The following is an 18,042-nucleotide window of genomic DNA, read 5'->3' on the forward strand; positions in this document are numbered from 1 at the left end:
AAGTGCACATAATGATGTGGGTAAAATTTGTCATTTGGATTGTTTTTATGTATAGTTCAAAACCGAGGGAATGATAATAACTCCTGGCGCCATGCTCCAGTCACGACGATGCAATTTCTCCAATGCGAGCATTTGAAATCCTCATTACCACCGTCGTTCTCCAACTGGCTTCCGAGAACTAGGATCCATATTAGCAGGGCTAGGAGATCGACCTCCCTGCAACCGTGCTCGCAGTCTTTCCTGCGCAGAGCCACCCGAACCTGAATTGGTTCGTGACTGACTAGATACACTAGATTGTGATGATCCAGTTCGCTGACTGGGTAAGGGCCGAGCTCCAGCGGGGTGTAGGGAGCCGGAGCTGGGGTTCGAATACGTTTGTGCAAGAGGAGGACCTGGTGAAGGTGTCGGACCTGCGGGGGAGCTCACACTGGACTTCAGTGGAGGCGGCTGATTTGCGGTACCTCGGCCTCGACGAAGACTAGTGGTCTGTGAGGGAGGTGGCTGAGATGAGGCTGAATCACCCCATAGATCACCCAAGCCGCCACCCCGCCCGTAGGATGCGGCGGGAGCCTGACCAGGCAGCTGGGTAGTAGCGACAACACGAGAAGAGCTCGGAGTTGGAGCCTTCGGGTCTGCAGGAAGCCAAGGAGGGTATGGACGTCCTTTTTCGTTGTAGTAGGCGCGGAGTGCGTGGGAGACGTGTGAGCAGTCTTCGTTGTCAGGGTCGTCACCTTCATCGCCTACTGTAATGGCACGGCGGAGACTGTTAAGTCGAGAGCCCAGTACATTGGATATAGAGGAGGAGGATGTCAAGGATGAGAAGTACGAGCTCATTTTGGGCGCGTGGTGACCAGTGGCCGATGTTCAAGCAATCTGTCAAATCGATGACAACTGTGATGTGGGGTGGGTCGATGATGCGGGAGCTGCTTCCTGTGGGCGGTAGTGCAGTAGATGCAGAGAGCTCCGGAGGTATCACAAGATCAGAAGGTGATTATTTGAAAAAAGTTTCAAATCGTAACTTGTAGGCCTGTTGAGTAAAATGACGGAGTGTTTTGCAAAGAGCCGGCTCCTGCAAGTGGCGGATACTCGGGAAGTTGAAGCTCTAAATGAAACAAGTGAGGTTTCAAGATCACGTGCATATTCCGAGTCAGGAATAGACCGGAATCCGACTCTACTACCCCGTATAGTCTGTGTCTACACATGTGCAATCTATGCATGAACCTGTGAAGGTTAGAAGCCGCCAGTGACATTCATTTTTAATTTCTAGACAGATTGTTCAACTATGCTTAATATTACTATCTTTTGCTCCCCTTGGAATAGTATTTAAACTAGTTGCCCTTTTGCTTGATATTTACCAAATTACCATGCAGCTAGATAAATATGTAGTCTACTACAGCCAAGCTGGATTGCAGTAGTCGAAGGCCTCCCCCTGCTCGTACTAACATTCAAACGATACCTTCAACCTTGGAAGCAGCTAAGAATGACGCGTCAGTTTCATCTTGAGCCAATCTCCCTAAGTCGGATGACCCTTTCCAGTCTTACTGGGCAGTTGACCGAACCACCTGGGCAGTTCAGTCAACCCCTCAGCCTCTTCCCCAATTTGGCTTTCTCGCATACACCTGGGCACCTTCCCTCATCAGCATGGGCACGACACCAGTCGGAAACGGGGCTCCATTAATTAAACGGCAATTGCAAACCGATCACAGATTCCTCACCTCGCCCCTCGTTGAATTCGTAATCGGCAAAGGTGAACATGAGACAGCGTTAACAGCCCATCAGGACCTGCTGCTTGAATCGCCATTTCTGAAGCAATTGATCGACGCATTCGACGACTCAAGTCCCCGACGCATCGAACTCCCATCCGAGGATGTTGAGACTTTTAGCTGTTTCCTTCAGTATCAGTACACACATGACTACAGCATCCAACTTACTTCCGACAAGTCCTTGGATAGTATTGACGAGGGTGGTGAGCTCTTACTTCGTCATGCGCAAGTCTACACCCTAGCCAAGAAATTGGGCTTGACCAAACTGAAGAAATCGGCACATGACAAGATTCACTCCGTGAAGTCGACCCCAATTGGCGAGTTGAGCTACGCACGCTATATCTACACCCAAACCAATGTCGCTGATGTCACTATTCGCAGACCTGTTGCGTCTTACTGGGCTACCCAGGGCCATATCCTTCGTCGTGACCTGAAGGACGAGTTCAGATTGCTTTGTAACGAGATGCCAGAGTTCGCCTACGATATTCTTTCCCTCATGATGGATCGCAAGGACAAGGGAAAGACAACGGATCTTGACAGCAATGTCTCTAGTAGCGATGTCCCTGGTAGCGCCAGGAAGCGCCCTCGTCAGGAGGAATAGAATGGTTGGTTTAGCCCATTGTGTCATCCCAGTTGTCGCGACCCGGGGCCTTGATGAGTTTGTCAGTGAGTGTGAGAGCGGCGTTATGACCGTTCTTGGTCTCTGGCAGGGAGGGCACCATAGCGACTAAGGAGTAATCGAAATTGGTGTTCAGAGTTCTAATTCTTAGTAACGCCGGATGGCAACCTTGGAAAGTAGCCACCCACTCACATGATAACTAGCTAAACTTGGTAACACATTATATGCAATAATTTGGTATGATGCATTTATCACAGCGTAACAATTGAACATAACACAAGAAGAAAGAAAAGAAGAAAAAAACCATGACCCATCAACGCCATGCACCACAAATAAAGCTTTTCCCCAGATTCCTCGATAAGAAGTAGCGAGAAACAGGTTTAACCCATGACAGTATCGCGCTCCGCACCCTCAGTCTCGTACTCGATCTCAATACGGGGGCCCTTCTTGCGTGGCCGTTGTGTAGGAGCAACATTCTTGCGCTTAGCACCGGGCTTAGGCTTCTTCTCATCCTCACTAGGAGGCTCATCGTCGCTGTCCTCGTCACTCTCCTCATCGCTCTCATCGTCGTAGTCACTCGAGTCCTGAGCTGAGTCATTGCCCAACCAATCCTCAATATCCTCGAGGTCCTCGTCCTCGTCCAAATCACTGACATACTCGACCTCACCAACGCCCTCCTCATCCTCCTCTTCCTCCTCGAGCTCTCCATCATCCAGATCCTCATCGCGCTCACCCTCACCCGCACGCTCCAATCCACGGAGGACCTTCTTCCAAATACCCTCCTCAACATTAAGTGGTCGATCACCGTAAGCACCAGATCGCAAACGATCAATAAGCTCTCGCTCAATGGCCCTCTCAACCTTAGCAGCGGAAAGTGCCTTGCGCTCACGAGTCTCCTCTCGTCTGCGCACCTTGGGCGCAAGCTTAGGCACAATCTTCTCACCGAGACGATCCTCTTCCTTCGCAATATTCTTCATGCGGATATTCACTTGCGTCAGGCGTGTGAGACGCTGCTTGCACTTGTGAACCAGGAATTTTGGCCAGTAGATTAGACGCTCGTCCAGTTGCTCGAGGGCCTTGGCGTAGTTGGAGGATAGACGAATCCGTTCCCACCATTTGCTGGGCATGTGTGCGCGCTCAATGGTCTTCATGTACAGGTACATGGCGCCAGTCTCGGGGTCGGCGCGCACGGTTGCGTACCGGGAATTGGCTAGTGGGCATGATTGCCGATTGCAGAGACCTGAGACGTTGTATTCATTTCGGCAGAAGTTTTGGCCTTTTGTGGTTCTGTAATATATCAGTGATTAGTGGTGGTTTTCTTATGTTGGAAAATTTGAGTTGCATCGTTGGTGGAGATTGCGATGTTGAGATTGATGAGAAGGACAGATTTTTTGATAGATGGGAGAAATGTATCATGCCACTTACTTCAGTTTGTATGAACAAAACTGCTGGTTGATCACCTGCCAGACAATTTCGTCGGACATGATGGGCTTTGTGAGGTGAAGTGTAGGCTGGAGACCCGTTGCCCAGGTGTTGATCGAGAAGAAAAAAAAAGTTGACGGTCACGTGGAGCGCTTATCGATAGGAGCGCGGTGAGTGGTCCACTCCAAAGTATAGCTTACCTAATGAACTGACATTTTCAAAGACTTGAGTTAGTTGTTATAGTACAGAGTAGAAGACTTTGAATTCATTGACTTGGTGATAATAAGCTACTAAGGTGGGAATTAAATGGTGCGGTGGTTTCAATATTGAAGTTCTTGGTGGATATGCCCCCCGGTGGAGAAAGCACAGGCTCAAGTTGATCATCTCCGGACTCATCAATCACGACTTTAAGTTTTTTTACTCCCTACTGCTGCACAGTTCAACACACATGCATAAAAAAGCAATTTCATCATCATCGGGTATCTACATTGATCTATCGTCATCTCTGTAAAAAAAAAATATCATGACCAACCTTCCATTTGCAATCCACCATCCCACTCTGTGCCACTGACCATTTGGTTGCTCATATCCGAGTCATCTCCAACCATATCATCAGTAAAACCCCAGCCCATCGACTCTAACTCCCGAACAAAGAAATCTCTTTCCTCCTCCATCAAAGAGGTCCCTTCAGGCCCACCCATCAAATTCTTATACTGGCGAAGATGCCACCAATGGGTCAGTCCCCGAAGAGCCTGTTCCAATGGCAATGCTTCTTCAACGTCAGCATCGACATCCGAGCCAGAGAGCCAGTCATCACGAAGCTCAGGTCTACAATAAAGGTAGATGGCAGTGATAACACGCATGTTACTTTGACGCCATTTTCGGCCACAGTAGGGTACCTGTGACTTGAAGAGTTTGAGGGTGTAGAAGCGGAGATGTGGATCAGGGATCTTGAGGCCCTTGCGAAGGATCGTGCTGGATTTGTACTGCACAAGAAGGAGGCAGCGATGGCCCTTGTCGCGTGTAATCTTTTGCATGATATGGAGGTAGTTAATGGCGGAGAAGAAGTTGCGGAATGAGAATACGGTTATGGGTTCTTTGGGAGCCGGACCAGTGGGATAGCCTAGCTCGTCGACTTCGGGCCGGGCAGGACCATCCATTGCATCACCGATGGTGTCTTCGGATGATATGTTGCGCACAGATGTACTGCTGCGATTGAGATGGGGACGGTGTCGAGAAATAGGTGGCGGCACAGCCTCATCCTCGCTTTCGGTGTCTCCATCATCCACTCCAACAGTGGGCTGATAATCACTGTGCTCGCGGCAGAAGTGGAAGAAACTTGGGACGTGTTGTTAGAAAAACCATGCGCATATAGATTCAAAATGGCAAACACTCACGCAAGATCGTCGCGGTCATTTTTCTGTGCCACCGCTTGGTCCACATCTTGATGAGCGAACATCTTCAGGATCAAAGGCAGGTAATTAGAATCAAGTAAGAGTTGGGTCATATACTCAAATTTCAAGATGTCTGGATGGTGTGGGTCAGTAATGTGCGTAAGACGAAGCATTGGGGCAAGAACCACTCACGAGACCGCTTGAACCATTTCACCAGGAGGAGCAAAGTTCCGGACACAGCCTTTGAAGTGATCTCTCTAAGGCGAATATTATCAAGCTCATCAACGGAAGTTTCAGATAAAAATTCTCCGGATGTGCCGTTGATCCCATGGCCGTTACTAAGTCATGATTAGAATTCGGTCAAGTTGCAGCTCTAGAATAGTCATGGACATACCTCATGCTCTGACTGGCCTGTGAGTTTGCTTGGTTGACCACCGCACTAACGTTGGTAAGAATGATCTTCAAGAAGACAATTGTAATCGACTGAAGGTGAGACAATGCTTGAGCCTGGACAGAATTCATCAGCACAAGAACTCGTTTGTTTATTCGTTATCATTGGCGGGAACTCACATAGAAATTCTCCACGGCATCCAGTCGTCGCTGGATATCAGGATCATCTGTTTCCTTTGGAGCCTTCTTCTTGAGCTTGGGCTTATCAGAGCCCGATAAGTCCAAGTGTTCAATATCGCCATTCATTGCTTCCATCTCGAAAGGATCAAGCGGCTGTTGAGTATTCTCAAAATTCCACCCACGATCATACTTCATAAAGTTCTCACGTTCCTCCCACAACTGAGACATGGCCCGTGTGAGTTTCACGTGTGTAGAAAAAAGCCGACCAGCTTCAATGATGGAGGCAGGAACATCACTGCCTTCCCAACGCTTCCCAACAAGTACATCTTGCCGCTCGGTGGTTCCTTTGCCGCCGATCTTGTTGCTGCTATCGTCCAGCGGAGGATACATGAGAGGGAAGTTCTGGTTCGTCTGGTAATTTTGCTTCTTCCCAGCCTTGCCTCCAGGACCTATTGGTGATGGAGGGGGAGATGGCGCTGGAGTTGCAATATGAACGGCTTGTTGGATAATAGAGCCATTGCCGCCAGCAATGGAGGGACCGACGCCAGAAAATATGCCACTGGATGTGTTGATTCTGGCGGGATGCTGTGGAAGGGGAGGTAGGATCGAGTTATTCTCGAGTTCTAACGGAACAATGGGAGGAGGAGGATTGTAGGCGGGGTATTTCGAGGTGATTTCCTGTCGGAAAAGATGGTAATCGAGGGGAGATGCATGAAGGAAAGGTCCCCTGCGATTAAGCGTGTCATCTTCATACGATGCAGACGGCTCCAATATCTCTTTGGCTTTCTTAAGCTGGGCAGTACCGCCAAATACCAGAAGCAATGATTTCCAGAGTAACAGGATAATCCGAGTAAGAGGAATATTGGCAGTCTCATCCCATCTCAACCGGGCAATTATTTCCACAATTGTGACTAGCAAGCAGGGATCTGACTCTGCCAGTCCATCTCGAATCATTGTATACCGGGGATCTCGGGCCTCCTGTCTACGACCGACCTCAATCGCAAAATACAACATGGTCAATACCAAGTTAGCTTCACGTTCTGGTGCAGGAATATCGCCTGGGTGAAGCCTTTCAAACTCCAGGCCATCTTGATCAGGGCCCAATGAGGAGCGGCGACGGTCAAACAATTGCGACAACCTTTTGACCAAAAGTGGGATTCCCCCGCACTCTTGAACCAAAGACACATTCCTTTCAATCCACTCGATTTGTAGCGATTTTGAACGGGGCGATTCCGCAGCAGCCTTTGGTTCCGGATTTTCTGGGTATCCTGGTGTCTGACGGCCAGCAGTGAGGCCCCAATTGCCCGTGACTGTATAGCAGATGTTCTCTAAAGCCTCCAATCGTACTGAGATCTCGGGGTACTGCAGCTTGTCGAGGGACTGAGAAATAAAAGTTCTTCTCAGACTATCAGACGCATCCAGCCAGGACAGTCCTGCAACTCCAGAGCTTTGCTGTCGGCAAAATGTAGCCCATTGACGATCAAAAGTCGACTTCATGCCCATTAGCATGACTCGATCAAAGTCATTGTATTGAAACCATTCATCCAATTCTTCCGGGAATGGCTGGGCATCCGCATATTCAAAAGCATACGCTGGCTGCTCAACCTTCGGCATCTCCTGCACAAGTCGCCGTAATTGTTGAAGGCTAAGGGAATCCTGGGGGTCCCCCGTTCTGTTGTATCGGGGCTGGAGGAGGGGGTTGAAGCGGGGGTGGGGGTGCCGCAGAGTTATCGCGACGTAGTTCAGGTCTTTTGGTGTTCTGCGCAGCTGGCGTATTCTCAGACTCGACAGCCGTCCTTTCAGAGGCTTGCTCTTGGGCCTGTTCTTGTCGTATTTCCTCCGCAACCTCCTCCATCAGTTGATCGTCAGAAACAGGGGAAATATCGGTGCCAGTTTGGTCCACCTCATCGGCCTTGACAATATGATGCTCCTCAGACATTGTTGCGTCATTTGAAGCTGAGGGGATCTCCATATTTGTTGGTTTGTTGGCCCCTCACACGAAGCACTCAATTAAAAACCTCAAGTAACCAGAAGGGGGGATAGAACAAGTCCTACAAAGGATGGACATCAGGGGTTTAAATTCGAATTTCGGTTGATCAAATAGCCTCCATGGGCTGGTTCGTCATAGCCAGGGCCATTTAGATCTCCGGTCAGTTCATTGCGGAGTAGGAGTTGCGGTGATACGGGATTGATATAAATCACGTGATATACGCGTCACTGAAAGTGGAATAAAGTCAACTCAGTCAAAAAATGGGACCAAGTAAATACCATGGTTCCAGGTATATTCTGCGATACTACCTATTCATATGTCCTTGTATGTGCTAATATACACAGCAATATATTTATCCGAAAAAAAAATTTAAAAAGAAAAAAGGATAAACCAAAAAAAAAAAAACGGATTTACTCAGACTTGCGGGAACCACTGCGGCGACGCTTCAATCGCAAATCTTCCCATCGTTGCCAGCCAGCTTCGGCGAGATCCTCGCTTACTACCAAATCCCGAACGCGTAGCAAACGAGAGATAGTCATCTCCACAGCCCAGTTAATCCATCCCAGGCGACGAAGAAGACTAGTGATGGTGAACCAGCCAAAGGCACACACCACGCCAGCTCCGCAGCCCGCTAGGACCTGACGAGTAGTGTGGTAGTTCAAATATATGCGGCTAGCTGCAACTCCAGCTGCAACAGCCAGAAGACCGATGGTGACGAAAGCTCGGAGTAAAGTGCCCAGGAATGGGTACGAGGTAGCATAGGCAGGGGTGTGTCGGACGAGGAGAAAGAGGGTAAGGTAGACGGAGAAAAAGGCCATGAACTGAGAGTGCGATGAAGGCATTCCGTAGCCTTTACCAAACATTTCTGCAAAGTGATATCAGTCTCAATTTCTGCAAAGTTTAGATCGTTGCAGCTCCAACTTACCCTTTGGTCGTTCTTCCTTAATGAGTCGCTTAAGCACAAAATTCAATGCTTCACAGCCCAGCTGTCCAGCAAACATCAAAATGACTTCCATCTCTCGAGTTGACCAGATGAGAGTGGCGTAGGAGACGCACAGCGCCTGAGGAAGGAGAGCAAGCCATGCCGACACTAAGGATAAAGGATCCTCGGGATTCTGGGATAGCTGTTAGTGTTTTTTTTCTTCCCTCTGCGTGCTCGTGGACACTCACATAGTGGACATGTGTCAGAGACAGGGAAGCCAGGGGTGTGTCGGCCATGGTGGAGATGGAGAGGAGACGAGGTACTCGCAAGCAAGAAATCAACAAGAAACAGGGAAGACAACAGCCGCTTTAAGGGACAGTGACGATAAGATCCGCGAGGACAAAGCAACAGGGGAGGACCCGCTCTATACCAGAAATGGCTATCGTGGCTGCCGTTTTACCATCTTAGTCATCACCACTCCCGAGGTCCAGGGCTGTCAAATCTTGTTATTTAATGAGACACAATTTAAACTATATACAAGTTGGCCGATTGTAAATCTGTCTATAGCTTTTTTCCCTTGGTCCCTTACTTTAGATCTTGCTCCACCTAGAAGGCATTGGTTTGAGAGTCTTGTACCAGGCATCTTCCACCATCAAATGGTTCCTTTCGGCTGTCAATTCCTCCCAATCCTTCTCGGCCTTGCGGTACCTCTTCATCTCCTCTCTTAGCCAGATACTGCACGGCTCCACAGTCTTCTTCACCTCCTGAAACGGCATTAAATGTGTCAGGCCAGGTATAATGATTTCCTTGACTTTATTTTCAGGGATACCTCCACTGCCTCCAATACCAGTTCCACAAACCTTGATACCTTCCATCATCTCATCGATTTTGAGATAAGTGGACCCACCAAGCACCCACAAGCAGGATGGTCGAAGAGAAGGTAAGCGGAGGAAAGTCATAGTAGGTTCGGGACGATACATTGGGATAAATGCGGCGAGCGGATTGAGATCCGCATGGGTAGACCGGGGAATGCTAACTCGGCCAGTAGTCGGATCGCGAGCAGAGAAGTTCTCTCGAATCTGCGTTACGAGATCCTGATATTTTGAAGTAGTGAGAGTGACCGGTGTAGATGTGGAACTCTCCGAAGCGTCGGAATTAAATCGAGCCTTCACCGCATCGACATCCGGGTAAAGAGCGGTGGGGAGGTCACGAAACCCGTATTTGATCATGCGCTCAAGGCATCGAGGATCCCAGCCAGCCAGAAAAGCACGGTTAGCTCGTACGGCTGCCTCTCGACTTGGCCAGACATCATCTCGATATAGGGTGTGATTGATTGCACCGGGGGCATCAGTGCCGAATCCCATAGCGGGTAGAGTTAGCTGAATAACGGGTTCAATGAGCAGGAGGGTCGTGAAGAGGCGGGGGTGCATGTAGGCGAGATTTGTACTAGGAAATTCATTAGCGTACTTGCGGGTCGATGCGTAAACATGATGTATCACAAACATAACATTTCCGCCAAAACTGTGCCCGATTCCGACGAGGGGACGGGGCATTTGGTCTCGGAATTGGTTAATCATTAAGAAGAGGTCGCGTGGATGATCCATCCATGAGGCTATTCAGAGTAAAAGTTAATATCTAGGTCCAAAAAGATAATACACCCAAGACGGTTAAGAACTGTTAGTGTTTGACACACCGTCCATACTAAGCTTGTCTTCGTTGAGAATGCCACTAGCATTCATATTCGCGCAGTCGGCTACCCATATTCCACGGATATGAAAGCCATGCTGTTCCAGAAGCTCATCCCACATCGGTTCGTAGAGTTCCTGCGCCAGCGGTCAATAATAAGTCTTTAGAAATCAATATGCATCGGCAAGCTGATACCTTTGGCAGAGCGCACCCATGAGCGACAATGAAGGTAATAGCATCTTTTGGAACAGAATACGGCTGGTTCTTCGGAGTGTATTGTTTAATATGAAGCTTCAGAACAGCTTCTTGATCGATCGTGGTCCCGGGGTATTCTCGAATATGTGATCCGGAGATCTCATGCTCCGTCACGGTGAACCTGTCACTGGACATGGTGGTGGTAGTATGAATACAAAATAAGTTGTAAGACAAGAAGAGAGTACAATGGAATACAAGAAACTCGGGAGTGAGAGAAAAGCAAAAACAATTGACCAGCCCCAGCTGCCCAACAAGTTAATCGCTAGGTAACCAAGTGGGGCAATATGTGCGGACCAATCTGAGTCTCGAAGAGGAAAGGAATCCTCTACCCCACAAGGTTTCGGCCCGGCTCCACCGAGGTTTATGGTGTAGCTTCCATACTACTCCGCGAATCTTTAAAACGACCTTTAGAGAAAATAAAAAGGGTGGAGGATAAAGAAGACGAAAAGAATGGTGGAATTTGACGGTTATCATTTGGAGCAATTTTACACCGCCACTTTTTCAATCGGGAGTAGGTACTTATGAATAGTGGCAACAAACTTGAATATCAGATCACTCCACTTTGACAACAAATAGCTTCATTTGAAGGCTAAATATATCACAATAATTCATTAGGCGTACCCCATACACATCATGCCTAGGCTCTCCATATACGTGCCCTGGTGTATAATTGGGACTTAAAGGAGGCCTCGGGCACATATATTATTAAAATGGTCTATACTAGTAGTAGGTAACTTCCTGTATTTGTAGGTAGCCCTGGAACTTCAATATACTACTATTTCAAGCTCATTATGCTCAGATCTGCCAGTGCCAGTGGATACTTCAAGTTAGGGCTGCCACAATACCAAAACTTAAAGGGTCATACCTAAACATCTAATCAACGGATATCTCTTCTTTTTACTACATATCAAACATTTGAATTTTGCTATAGTAGAATTTCACTAGGCTATATTGGGTATGCATACATGCAGTATATCACGTGACCGTGACTCATGTTTCCAACGGTGAAGTAACCCGATTCGGTCATGAATGATGCTGCTATTAAGAACTTGGATGTTTACAGGATCAAGATCCATTTCAAATGTTTGCTCTACTTCGCACTATTCTAATCAAACTCTCCAGTATTACATGATATTTGAATTGCCAAATGTCAGGTATGATGCCTAGAATAGGCAACATCCCATCTCTAAATGTTCATCTGCATAAACCTGTGTTCCATGGTGGCCTAGTATATTGTATGCTATAATCCAATCAAATCTCTCTATTGCATAGCACCCGAGGACTATGTAGGGGGCTTAAAAAGATTGAAAAAATCAGAATAGTCCAGCCCACTGGTAAACTGAGCACAGAATACACCTTTATTTCACAATAAAATAATAGTAAAAAAAAACTTGATACACACAAAAATCCTCATCAGGCACCAAGACTGGGCTGCTATTGTGTGGCTTCGCTTGCTTCTTTTCTTTCCTGTTCAATATTTTTTTCTCTCTCTTTTTCTTTCTTTTCCTTTTCACTCACTTCATCCTTATTTGGACCTATATATCAGCCAATTGATTCCTTCTTATTTGTTGAAAACCATGACGCATTTCCTGTCTCTCTCTACTCCCGCTTTCTTGTTACATCATTTGATAGACCCCTCATCCATCGCTGGGGCCCGCGACAACCACCCACGAATACTCTGCATTAGAGTTCCTTGATTTAAACTGTTCGTTTCACCCCCGCATTGCTATTCATTCTGAGAAGTCGAGTGAAATTTTATTCTATCATTTTTTTTTATTTCTGAGTGTCGCTGATTGAAGCGTCCTGCAGGTGTAAACCCCCCCATTTCTGCCCGATTCCGAGGGTCGCCACTTTTTTTTTTTTGGTCAAGACCAACCCGCTCTATACAACCCACGCTTGCAAACCATCCCCAAAAAACCAAACGAGTCCAAATTTCTTCAGGTCGCAAGGTATGACCATCCAAGACTAGCATATCTAGTCAAGGTCGTTCTTGACGACATTGCGACCGCGACTCAACTACTTCCAGATCTTCAACCCGGTTCCCTCAAAATTCCGAACGGGAATCCTTCAAGATGGCCGAACCCGAAGACCCCGCCGAAGACGACCGATCCGTTGAACTTTCCACCATCGTGGCAATCTTCCCAGAGACATTGATTGAACCGGCTGTACCTTTCAGGGCTACTCTTGAACTGCCCGTCGCATTACCGTCACCTACCCGCGTCTGCTTCCAACAACCGCCAGATACCAGTCTTCCCACAGTATTGACACCACCAACTTCCGTCGATGTATCTAAGGCCGATTTAGACCAAGTCGCCGCACGAGATGTCCACATTTTGTCACATCTTCCCCCGCTGAGTTTGGAGATCGAGTTGCCAGAAGGATACCCCTCTGAGAGACCTCCACTCGTGACACTCAGCACCAACCCGCCATGGTTATCGCCAACGACCCTTGCAAGATTGACTGACGATTGTCAACGATTATGGCGTGAATGCGGACAAGAAGTGGTCGTGTATAGCTATATCGACCATCTTCACCAGTTGGCGGATACTGCCTTCGGGATTCAGGATACCGCGGGCGGGGAATTGTCTCTATCGCGAGACTTGAAAGTCGCTCTACTGGACTTCAACAACAAAGCGGAACGGGAGAAATTTGAGCAGGAAACATTTGAATGCGGTGTCTGCCTAGAACCGAAGAAAGGCGCAAATTGCCATCGACTCTTACGCTGCTCACATGTATTTTGCATTGCTTGCCTACAAGACTTTTATAATACGTGCATTACCGAGGGTGATGTCGACAATGTCAAGTGTATGGCGCCAGACTGTGACAAGAACGAGACTCCGAGTACGGCTCCAGGGAGTGAAGGCCAAATTTCGCGACGCAAGAAAAATGACCGCACAATTGGACCCAACGAACTTCTTCAGATTCCCATTGCTCCGGAAACAGTACAACGATATGTATTGCTAAAGCGCAAGAAGAAGATCGAGGCTGATAAGACTACGGTATATTGCCCAAGACAATGGTGTCAGGGTGCGGCACGGTCAAAACGTCACCCAAAACCAACTGATCCAATGGCGGACGATATGGATTTTTCCGACGATGAAGATGGATTTGCATTCGATCCCCAAGGCGATGAGTCGCAGTTGCCTCCTGTCGCAGAGCGTGTGGCAATTTGTGAAGATTGCAACTATGCATTTTGTTCCGTGTGCAAAAAGGGTTGGCATGGCGAGTTGGTCCGATGCTTCCCTCGTCGGGTTGCAGAGCAGACCGAGGAGGAGAAGGCTACAGAAGAGTATTTAAAACTCTACACCTCACCCTGCCCAACCTGCAATGTGCCTTGCCAGAAGTTGATGGGTTGCAACCACATGCGTTGCCGCCAATGTGATACACACTTCTGCTACCTCTGCTCCAGTTGGCTCTCTGCAGATAATCCATATCAGCACTTCAACAAAGAAGAAAATCGATGCTATAATCGTCTCTGGGATCTGGAGGGTGGTGATGGTCTGAACCCAGTGGGGGCTGAGGCCTTACATCGTATCCCGGAGGCATTAGCCATTTTTGACGACGAAAGCGATGATGACCATAGTATAAACGATGATGATAATGACGATGATGAACGTCTTGACTGGGACTTTGACTTTAGCGATGACGAGCCGGATATCCGCCATCGTCCGCCACCACCAGCCCCTGTTCCTCCTCGTGCTGCTGCACGAGGCGCTAATGATCAAGGTCGGGCAGCGCGTGCCGCGGCTTTAGAAAGACAAGCCCAGGCACGCGCCATGGCTGAGGTCCGCAATCGCCAAGCCGAACGCCCCCAACGTCCCGACCCTGAGCCGTTCGTGGAGTGGCGGGCCGGGCTGCAACGCTTCCTTGCGTTAGTGCAAAACGACCGCGAGGACGAATGGGACAGCGATGAGCTGGACGATGCCGATTTTTGACTTGGCTCTTATGTTTGAATGAGAAATGAACCAACCCCCCCCAAATGAGACCATTGATACCGGCATTACGACATGGGATTTTTTTCCTTCTATGTACACTGTTGACTTTTTTTTTCTTTTACATTTTTCTCCCTTTTCTTGTTCTCTTCTTTTCTGTTGATCCTTTTTTTTGCTTGAAAACTGGTATTTTTTTTTTCTCTTTATTCTTCGCTATACCTCTTTGGTCGAGTTTGCTTTATGATTTGGAATCTTTTATGCCGTGAACCCCCATGCATCGATTGAGCGATTGATTTGAGCATTTTGCTTCCCCTTATTTCAATTTCAAAATTTCACCTTTAATTTGTCATTCCTCTGATTCTGCTTATAGCTCTAGACGAGCCAGGATGTATTAATTGAAATTATAATTAAAATAATCATCCAGACCAAATCGTATGATAAAAGTGAACCTTGGAAGCTGAAACAACTTAAAGCCGAAGGCGGTAAAGTCAAGTGGATTTCATCATTCATCTCCACATCCATTGATCCCCCGCTGTCACCGATATGAATCTCCGATATTTGGCTTGACCATGTGTACTTCTGCCTATTGCTCCTTTCTTTCTTTGGCCCAGAGCTTCCCGGAAATGACCAATTTAATTTCTACCCACCACCTTCCCTTTTGCACTAACTACCCCTCACAGCCCGAGTACTTTTGTCTACTCTCCATCTCCAACTCCCAACCCTAGTTTGAGGAAATGTCGGTCCTGAGTGACGAGGAATCAGATGAGGAGCTCTTCCTCATAGAGACTCGGCCGAAAATCCATGCTCTGAACTTGGAGAGCGAAGATGAGAGAGTAAGTTGCCCCTCTTCTTGCTCACGTGGGGTCCAGAAACTGACTGTCGCAGTTCTCCGCGTAGGTTTTCAAACCTCTCATAAGGTCGCGGGATGTTATACTGACAAAGCCTGAAGAAAGGATGATCGGCTAGGTCCGCCGGTCGCTGCGTGGAGGAGTAATCTGGTAGGATAGTACGCAGTTTTCAAGTGTTGGGAATATACTGATGGTGTGATAGGCAGCTTCCTCTCAGCGCCGGAATCTCATTTTCGTGGCCCATGGTGCCGATATCTATGCCTGGATACCACATGGACCTCATCAAACTTTGGGCACGCAGCCCGCAATGATTATGAACCCTGTTATGAAGAACCCACGTGCCGCCGGATATATCGACCGAACAGCGCCTCACACTATCAATAATGTCCTGGTGGACGATCTCGGCAGGGATGAGGTCTTGCTACTGGCTACGGATTCTGGGAATATATGTGCCTACCATGTAGAGGCGATCTATTCGGCCATCATGCGATGTACCAGTGCCGGATATAAACGACCATATTCTGGCTCAGAAGTGAATCCATTTTTCGTGGAGAATGTTGGTATGAGTGCTTGGGGTCTTGCCATGCATAAATTCGCTCGCCTCATTGCCGTCAGCGCAAATACTCGGCAAATCACCGTATTCGCCTTTGCTCTGGTAGATTCCACATCGATCAATAGCGATGATAAGTCACAGCCGTCCATCAACCAAACAACCGAGCAAGTGGACGATGCTTGGGTGAAAATTGAGTCCCAAAGGGATCTTCGAAACCTCCGGAAATCAATGCCTGCTAACCATCGATCTAAAAACTTGCGGCTTACTTATAGAGGCCATTTGGACAACATTCCCTGCGTGTCATTCGCGAACTTTGATCTGGATGCAAATGGCGAATGGATGGTCAGCACAGATATCACCAACCGAGTCATAGTCTGGCGCATCTGGGACTTTCTATCACCATTTGAGATCTACTATCCTGGCCACCCTTACAACAACCCACCTCAAAGGGGCTGGACTGTCCTCCCGCTGGATCCTCGGACGTTCAAGCATTGCAAATTCAGGGAAGAAGCGTGTGGCTGTGAGCCAGCCTCAGAGATGATTGACTCACGGACAGTGTTGGATGTGTCGAGAGCTATTGAGGATGTTTACGATGCGTCTCAAGTTTTTGACCCCGATTATCAGCAAATTCCAGACGCGTCTGACGAGGAAGTTGATCATGGCCTTCCTGTGGAAATTTTCTCAAGCTCCAGGGACGACCAAGCAGTGGATTTGAAGCAAGAGGAAGGGGGATACCAAGCCAAGCGATACAATACTGGATCAGAAAACTGCATCAAAAGCAAGAAGAAGAACGGATCGCGTCACAGAATTCCAGAGCAGCCAGCTCTCGCTACCATGATTGATAAGGACAACCAGCACTATCGGGTGCGACCGGATTTATATCATGTCTCTGCATTTGACCAGCAACCTGATCTGGACGCTTTGAAAGCACGCCCTGTCCATCGTAAGAGATGCCCCAAAATGTATTTACCTGCAAAAGTCGCTAATAAGAGCCATAGCAAAATCTCCCACTTTCTTTCCCGTCATCCACTTCTCAGAACACCATATCAGCTTGGCTCCATATCCCTTGGATTCCGAATACCACATTCTCTGCAAGAATCCTCTCTTCCAGCGCGTATTCTTTGAGGTCGAAATCAGTGCCTACTGCGACCGGTTTAACATGGTTAAATACATTCCTGATCTGGGAATTGTGGTGGCTGCGTCTCAGAAAGGTCGTGTGGCCATCATCTCTCTCACCTGGCAAGAGAAGATTGGGTTTGGTTTCCGGCTCGACTGGATCGTGCCATTCAAAAGCCAAGAGGCCGGGAATGTTCGCCCCAAGATTCCCCTTCTAGGTCTTATCGTAAGCCCAATGCCCGGATATGAGAATCCGCCCGACGTCCCCCATATTCCGCAAAACATCGATCCAAATGACCATCTCGCTTTCAATTATCGCACCGTCGATCCTGAAGAAAGTGATCCAAGCGCATCCTCCTCTTCATCCAGTTTCTCCCGTGATCAAAATTCCCAGCACACGCACTTTCACAGACCGTCAGACCAGTCTATCCCAGATCTGGGATCTAGTCCTGACCCTGAACAAACATCCGACTCCGAAGAACCCGGATCTGATAAATCCATGGAAGACTCGGACAACGACACCCCACATTCAAAACCCATTAATGCCACTCACACGGTAGCCGAGGTTCACGCCCAGGCTTCACGCTCTTTCCGGCCCCATGAATGGTGGCACGGTTACCATCCTTCTCGACACTACCGTCTTCTCTTACTATTCTACGACCACACCGTGATGAGCTATGAGTTCTGGCACGACTGGAAGTATACAAATAAAGACCAAAACACCTTCGAGTGACTGGATCACCCTGAGGACTGAAAATACAAGCACCAGACCGATAGGTAGATAGTTTCGCATATGATTCTCTACATCTGGCATGTACGGATACGATAATTGTTGATACATTAAAAATTTCAAGTTCCAAGCATAAATTCAATCATCTTACCTTGAAGCGCTCTAGACAGATTGGGATACTATTTGCTTTCTAGTAGGTAGCATATGACTGCTCTATTTGTAAATATTAGGTAGACAAGCGG

General features: G+C 48.0%; 9 protein-coding genes across 9 annotated transcripts; 3 read left to right on the forward strand and 6 right to left on the reverse strand.

Annotated features, from left to right (window-relative positions):
• Positions 1-144: 144 nt before the first annotated feature.
• Positions 145-834, reverse strand: N7483_011983 (uncharacterized protein; the record flags this gene model as incomplete). The annotated part of the gene is made up of 1 exon (XM_057095410.1): positions 145-834. The coding sequence occupies one exon, from the start codon at positions 832-834 to the stop codon at positions 145-147; it is 690 nt and encodes a 229-aa protein (XP_056941381.1).
• An 807-nt stretch (positions 835-1,641) lies between these two features.
• On the forward strand, positions 1,642-2,364 carry N7483_011984 (BTB/POZ domain-containing protein; the record flags this gene model as incomplete). The annotated part of the gene is made up of 1 exon (XM_057095411.1): positions 1,642-2,364. One exon carries the CDS (start codon positions 1,642-1,644, stop codon positions 2,362-2,364), a length of 723 nt encoding a protein of 240 aa, XP_056941382.1.
• A 398-nt stretch (positions 2,365-2,762) lies between these two features.
• Positions 2,763-3,866, reverse strand: N7483_011985 (ribosome biosynthesis protein MAK16; the record flags this gene model as incomplete). The annotated part of the gene is made up of 2 exons (XM_057095412.1): positions 2,763-3,669; positions 3,808-3,866. 2 exons carry the CDS (start codon positions 3,864-3,866, stop codon positions 2,763-2,765), a joined length of 966 nt encoding a protein of 321 aa, XP_056941383.1.
• A 459-nt stretch (positions 3,867-4,325) lies between these two features.
• N7483_011986 (FAR11/STRIP family protein) lies at positions 4,326-7,382 on the reverse strand (the record flags this gene model as incomplete). The annotated part of the gene is made up of 5 exons (XM_057095413.1): positions 4,326-5,142; positions 5,202-5,331; positions 5,391-5,536; positions 5,593-5,705; positions 5,769-7,382. 5 exons carry the CDS (start codon positions 7,380-7,382, stop codon positions 4,326-4,328), a joined length of 2,820 nt encoding a protein of 939 aa, XP_056941384.1.
• A 31-nt stretch (positions 7,383-7,413) lies between these two features.
• Positions 7,414-7,707, reverse strand: N7483_011987 (uncharacterized protein; the record flags this gene model as incomplete). The annotated part of the gene is made up of 1 exon (XM_057095414.1): positions 7,414-7,707. One exon carries the CDS (start codon positions 7,705-7,707, stop codon positions 7,414-7,416), a length of 294 nt encoding a protein of 97 aa, XP_056941385.1.
• Positions 7,708-8,168: 461 nt separating this feature from the next.
• On the reverse strand, positions 8,169-8,976 carry N7483_011988 (phosphatase PAP2 family protein; the record flags this gene model as incomplete). The annotated part of the gene is made up of 3 exons (XM_057095415.1): positions 8,169-8,623; positions 8,684-8,873; positions 8,929-8,976. 3 exons carry the CDS (start codon positions 8,974-8,976, stop codon positions 8,169-8,171), a joined length of 693 nt encoding a protein of 230 aa, XP_056941386.1.
• Positions 8,977-9,270: 294 nt separating this feature from the next.
• N7483_011989 (toxin biosynthesis protein-like protein) lies at positions 9,271-10,756 on the reverse strand (the record flags this gene model as incomplete). The annotated part of the gene is made up of 3 exons (XM_057095416.1): positions 9,271-10,292; positions 10,374-10,503; positions 10,562-10,756. 3 exons carry the CDS (start codon positions 10,754-10,756, stop codon positions 9,271-9,273), a joined length of 1,347 nt encoding a protein of 448 aa, XP_056941387.1.
• A 1,937-nt stretch (positions 10,757-12,693) lies between these two features.
• Positions 12,694-14,556, forward strand: N7483_011990 (RBR-type E3 ubiquitin transferase; the record flags this gene model as incomplete). Its single annotated transcript, XM_057095417.1, has 1 exon — positions 12,694-14,556. The coding sequence occupies one exon, from the start codon at positions 12,694-12,696 to the stop codon at positions 14,554-14,556; it is 1,863 nt and encodes a 620-aa protein (XP_056941388.1).
• A 731-nt stretch (positions 14,557-15,287) lies between these two features.
• N7483_011991 (uncharacterized protein) lies at positions 15,288-17,803 on the forward strand (the record flags this gene model as incomplete). Its single annotated transcript, XM_057095418.1, has 5 exons — positions 15,288-15,386; positions 15,439-15,446; positions 15,503-15,551; positions 15,604-16,897; positions 16,953-17,803. 5 exons carry the CDS (start codon positions 15,288-15,290, stop codon positions 17,801-17,803), a joined length of 2,301 nt encoding a protein of 766 aa, XP_056941389.1.
• Between the last annotated feature and the right edge of the window lie 239 nt (positions 17,804-18,042).

This window comes from Penicillium malachiteum, assembly GCF_028827825.1.
Source record: "Penicillium malachiteum strain IBT 17515 chromosome Unknown utg000005l:1.0-9002435.0:326005.0-9005861.0, whole genome shotgun sequence".
In the NCBI taxonomy this organism is placed as follows: domain Eukaryota; kingdom Fungi; phylum Ascomycota; class Eurotiomycetes; order Eurotiales; family Aspergillaceae; genus Penicillium; species Penicillium malachiteum.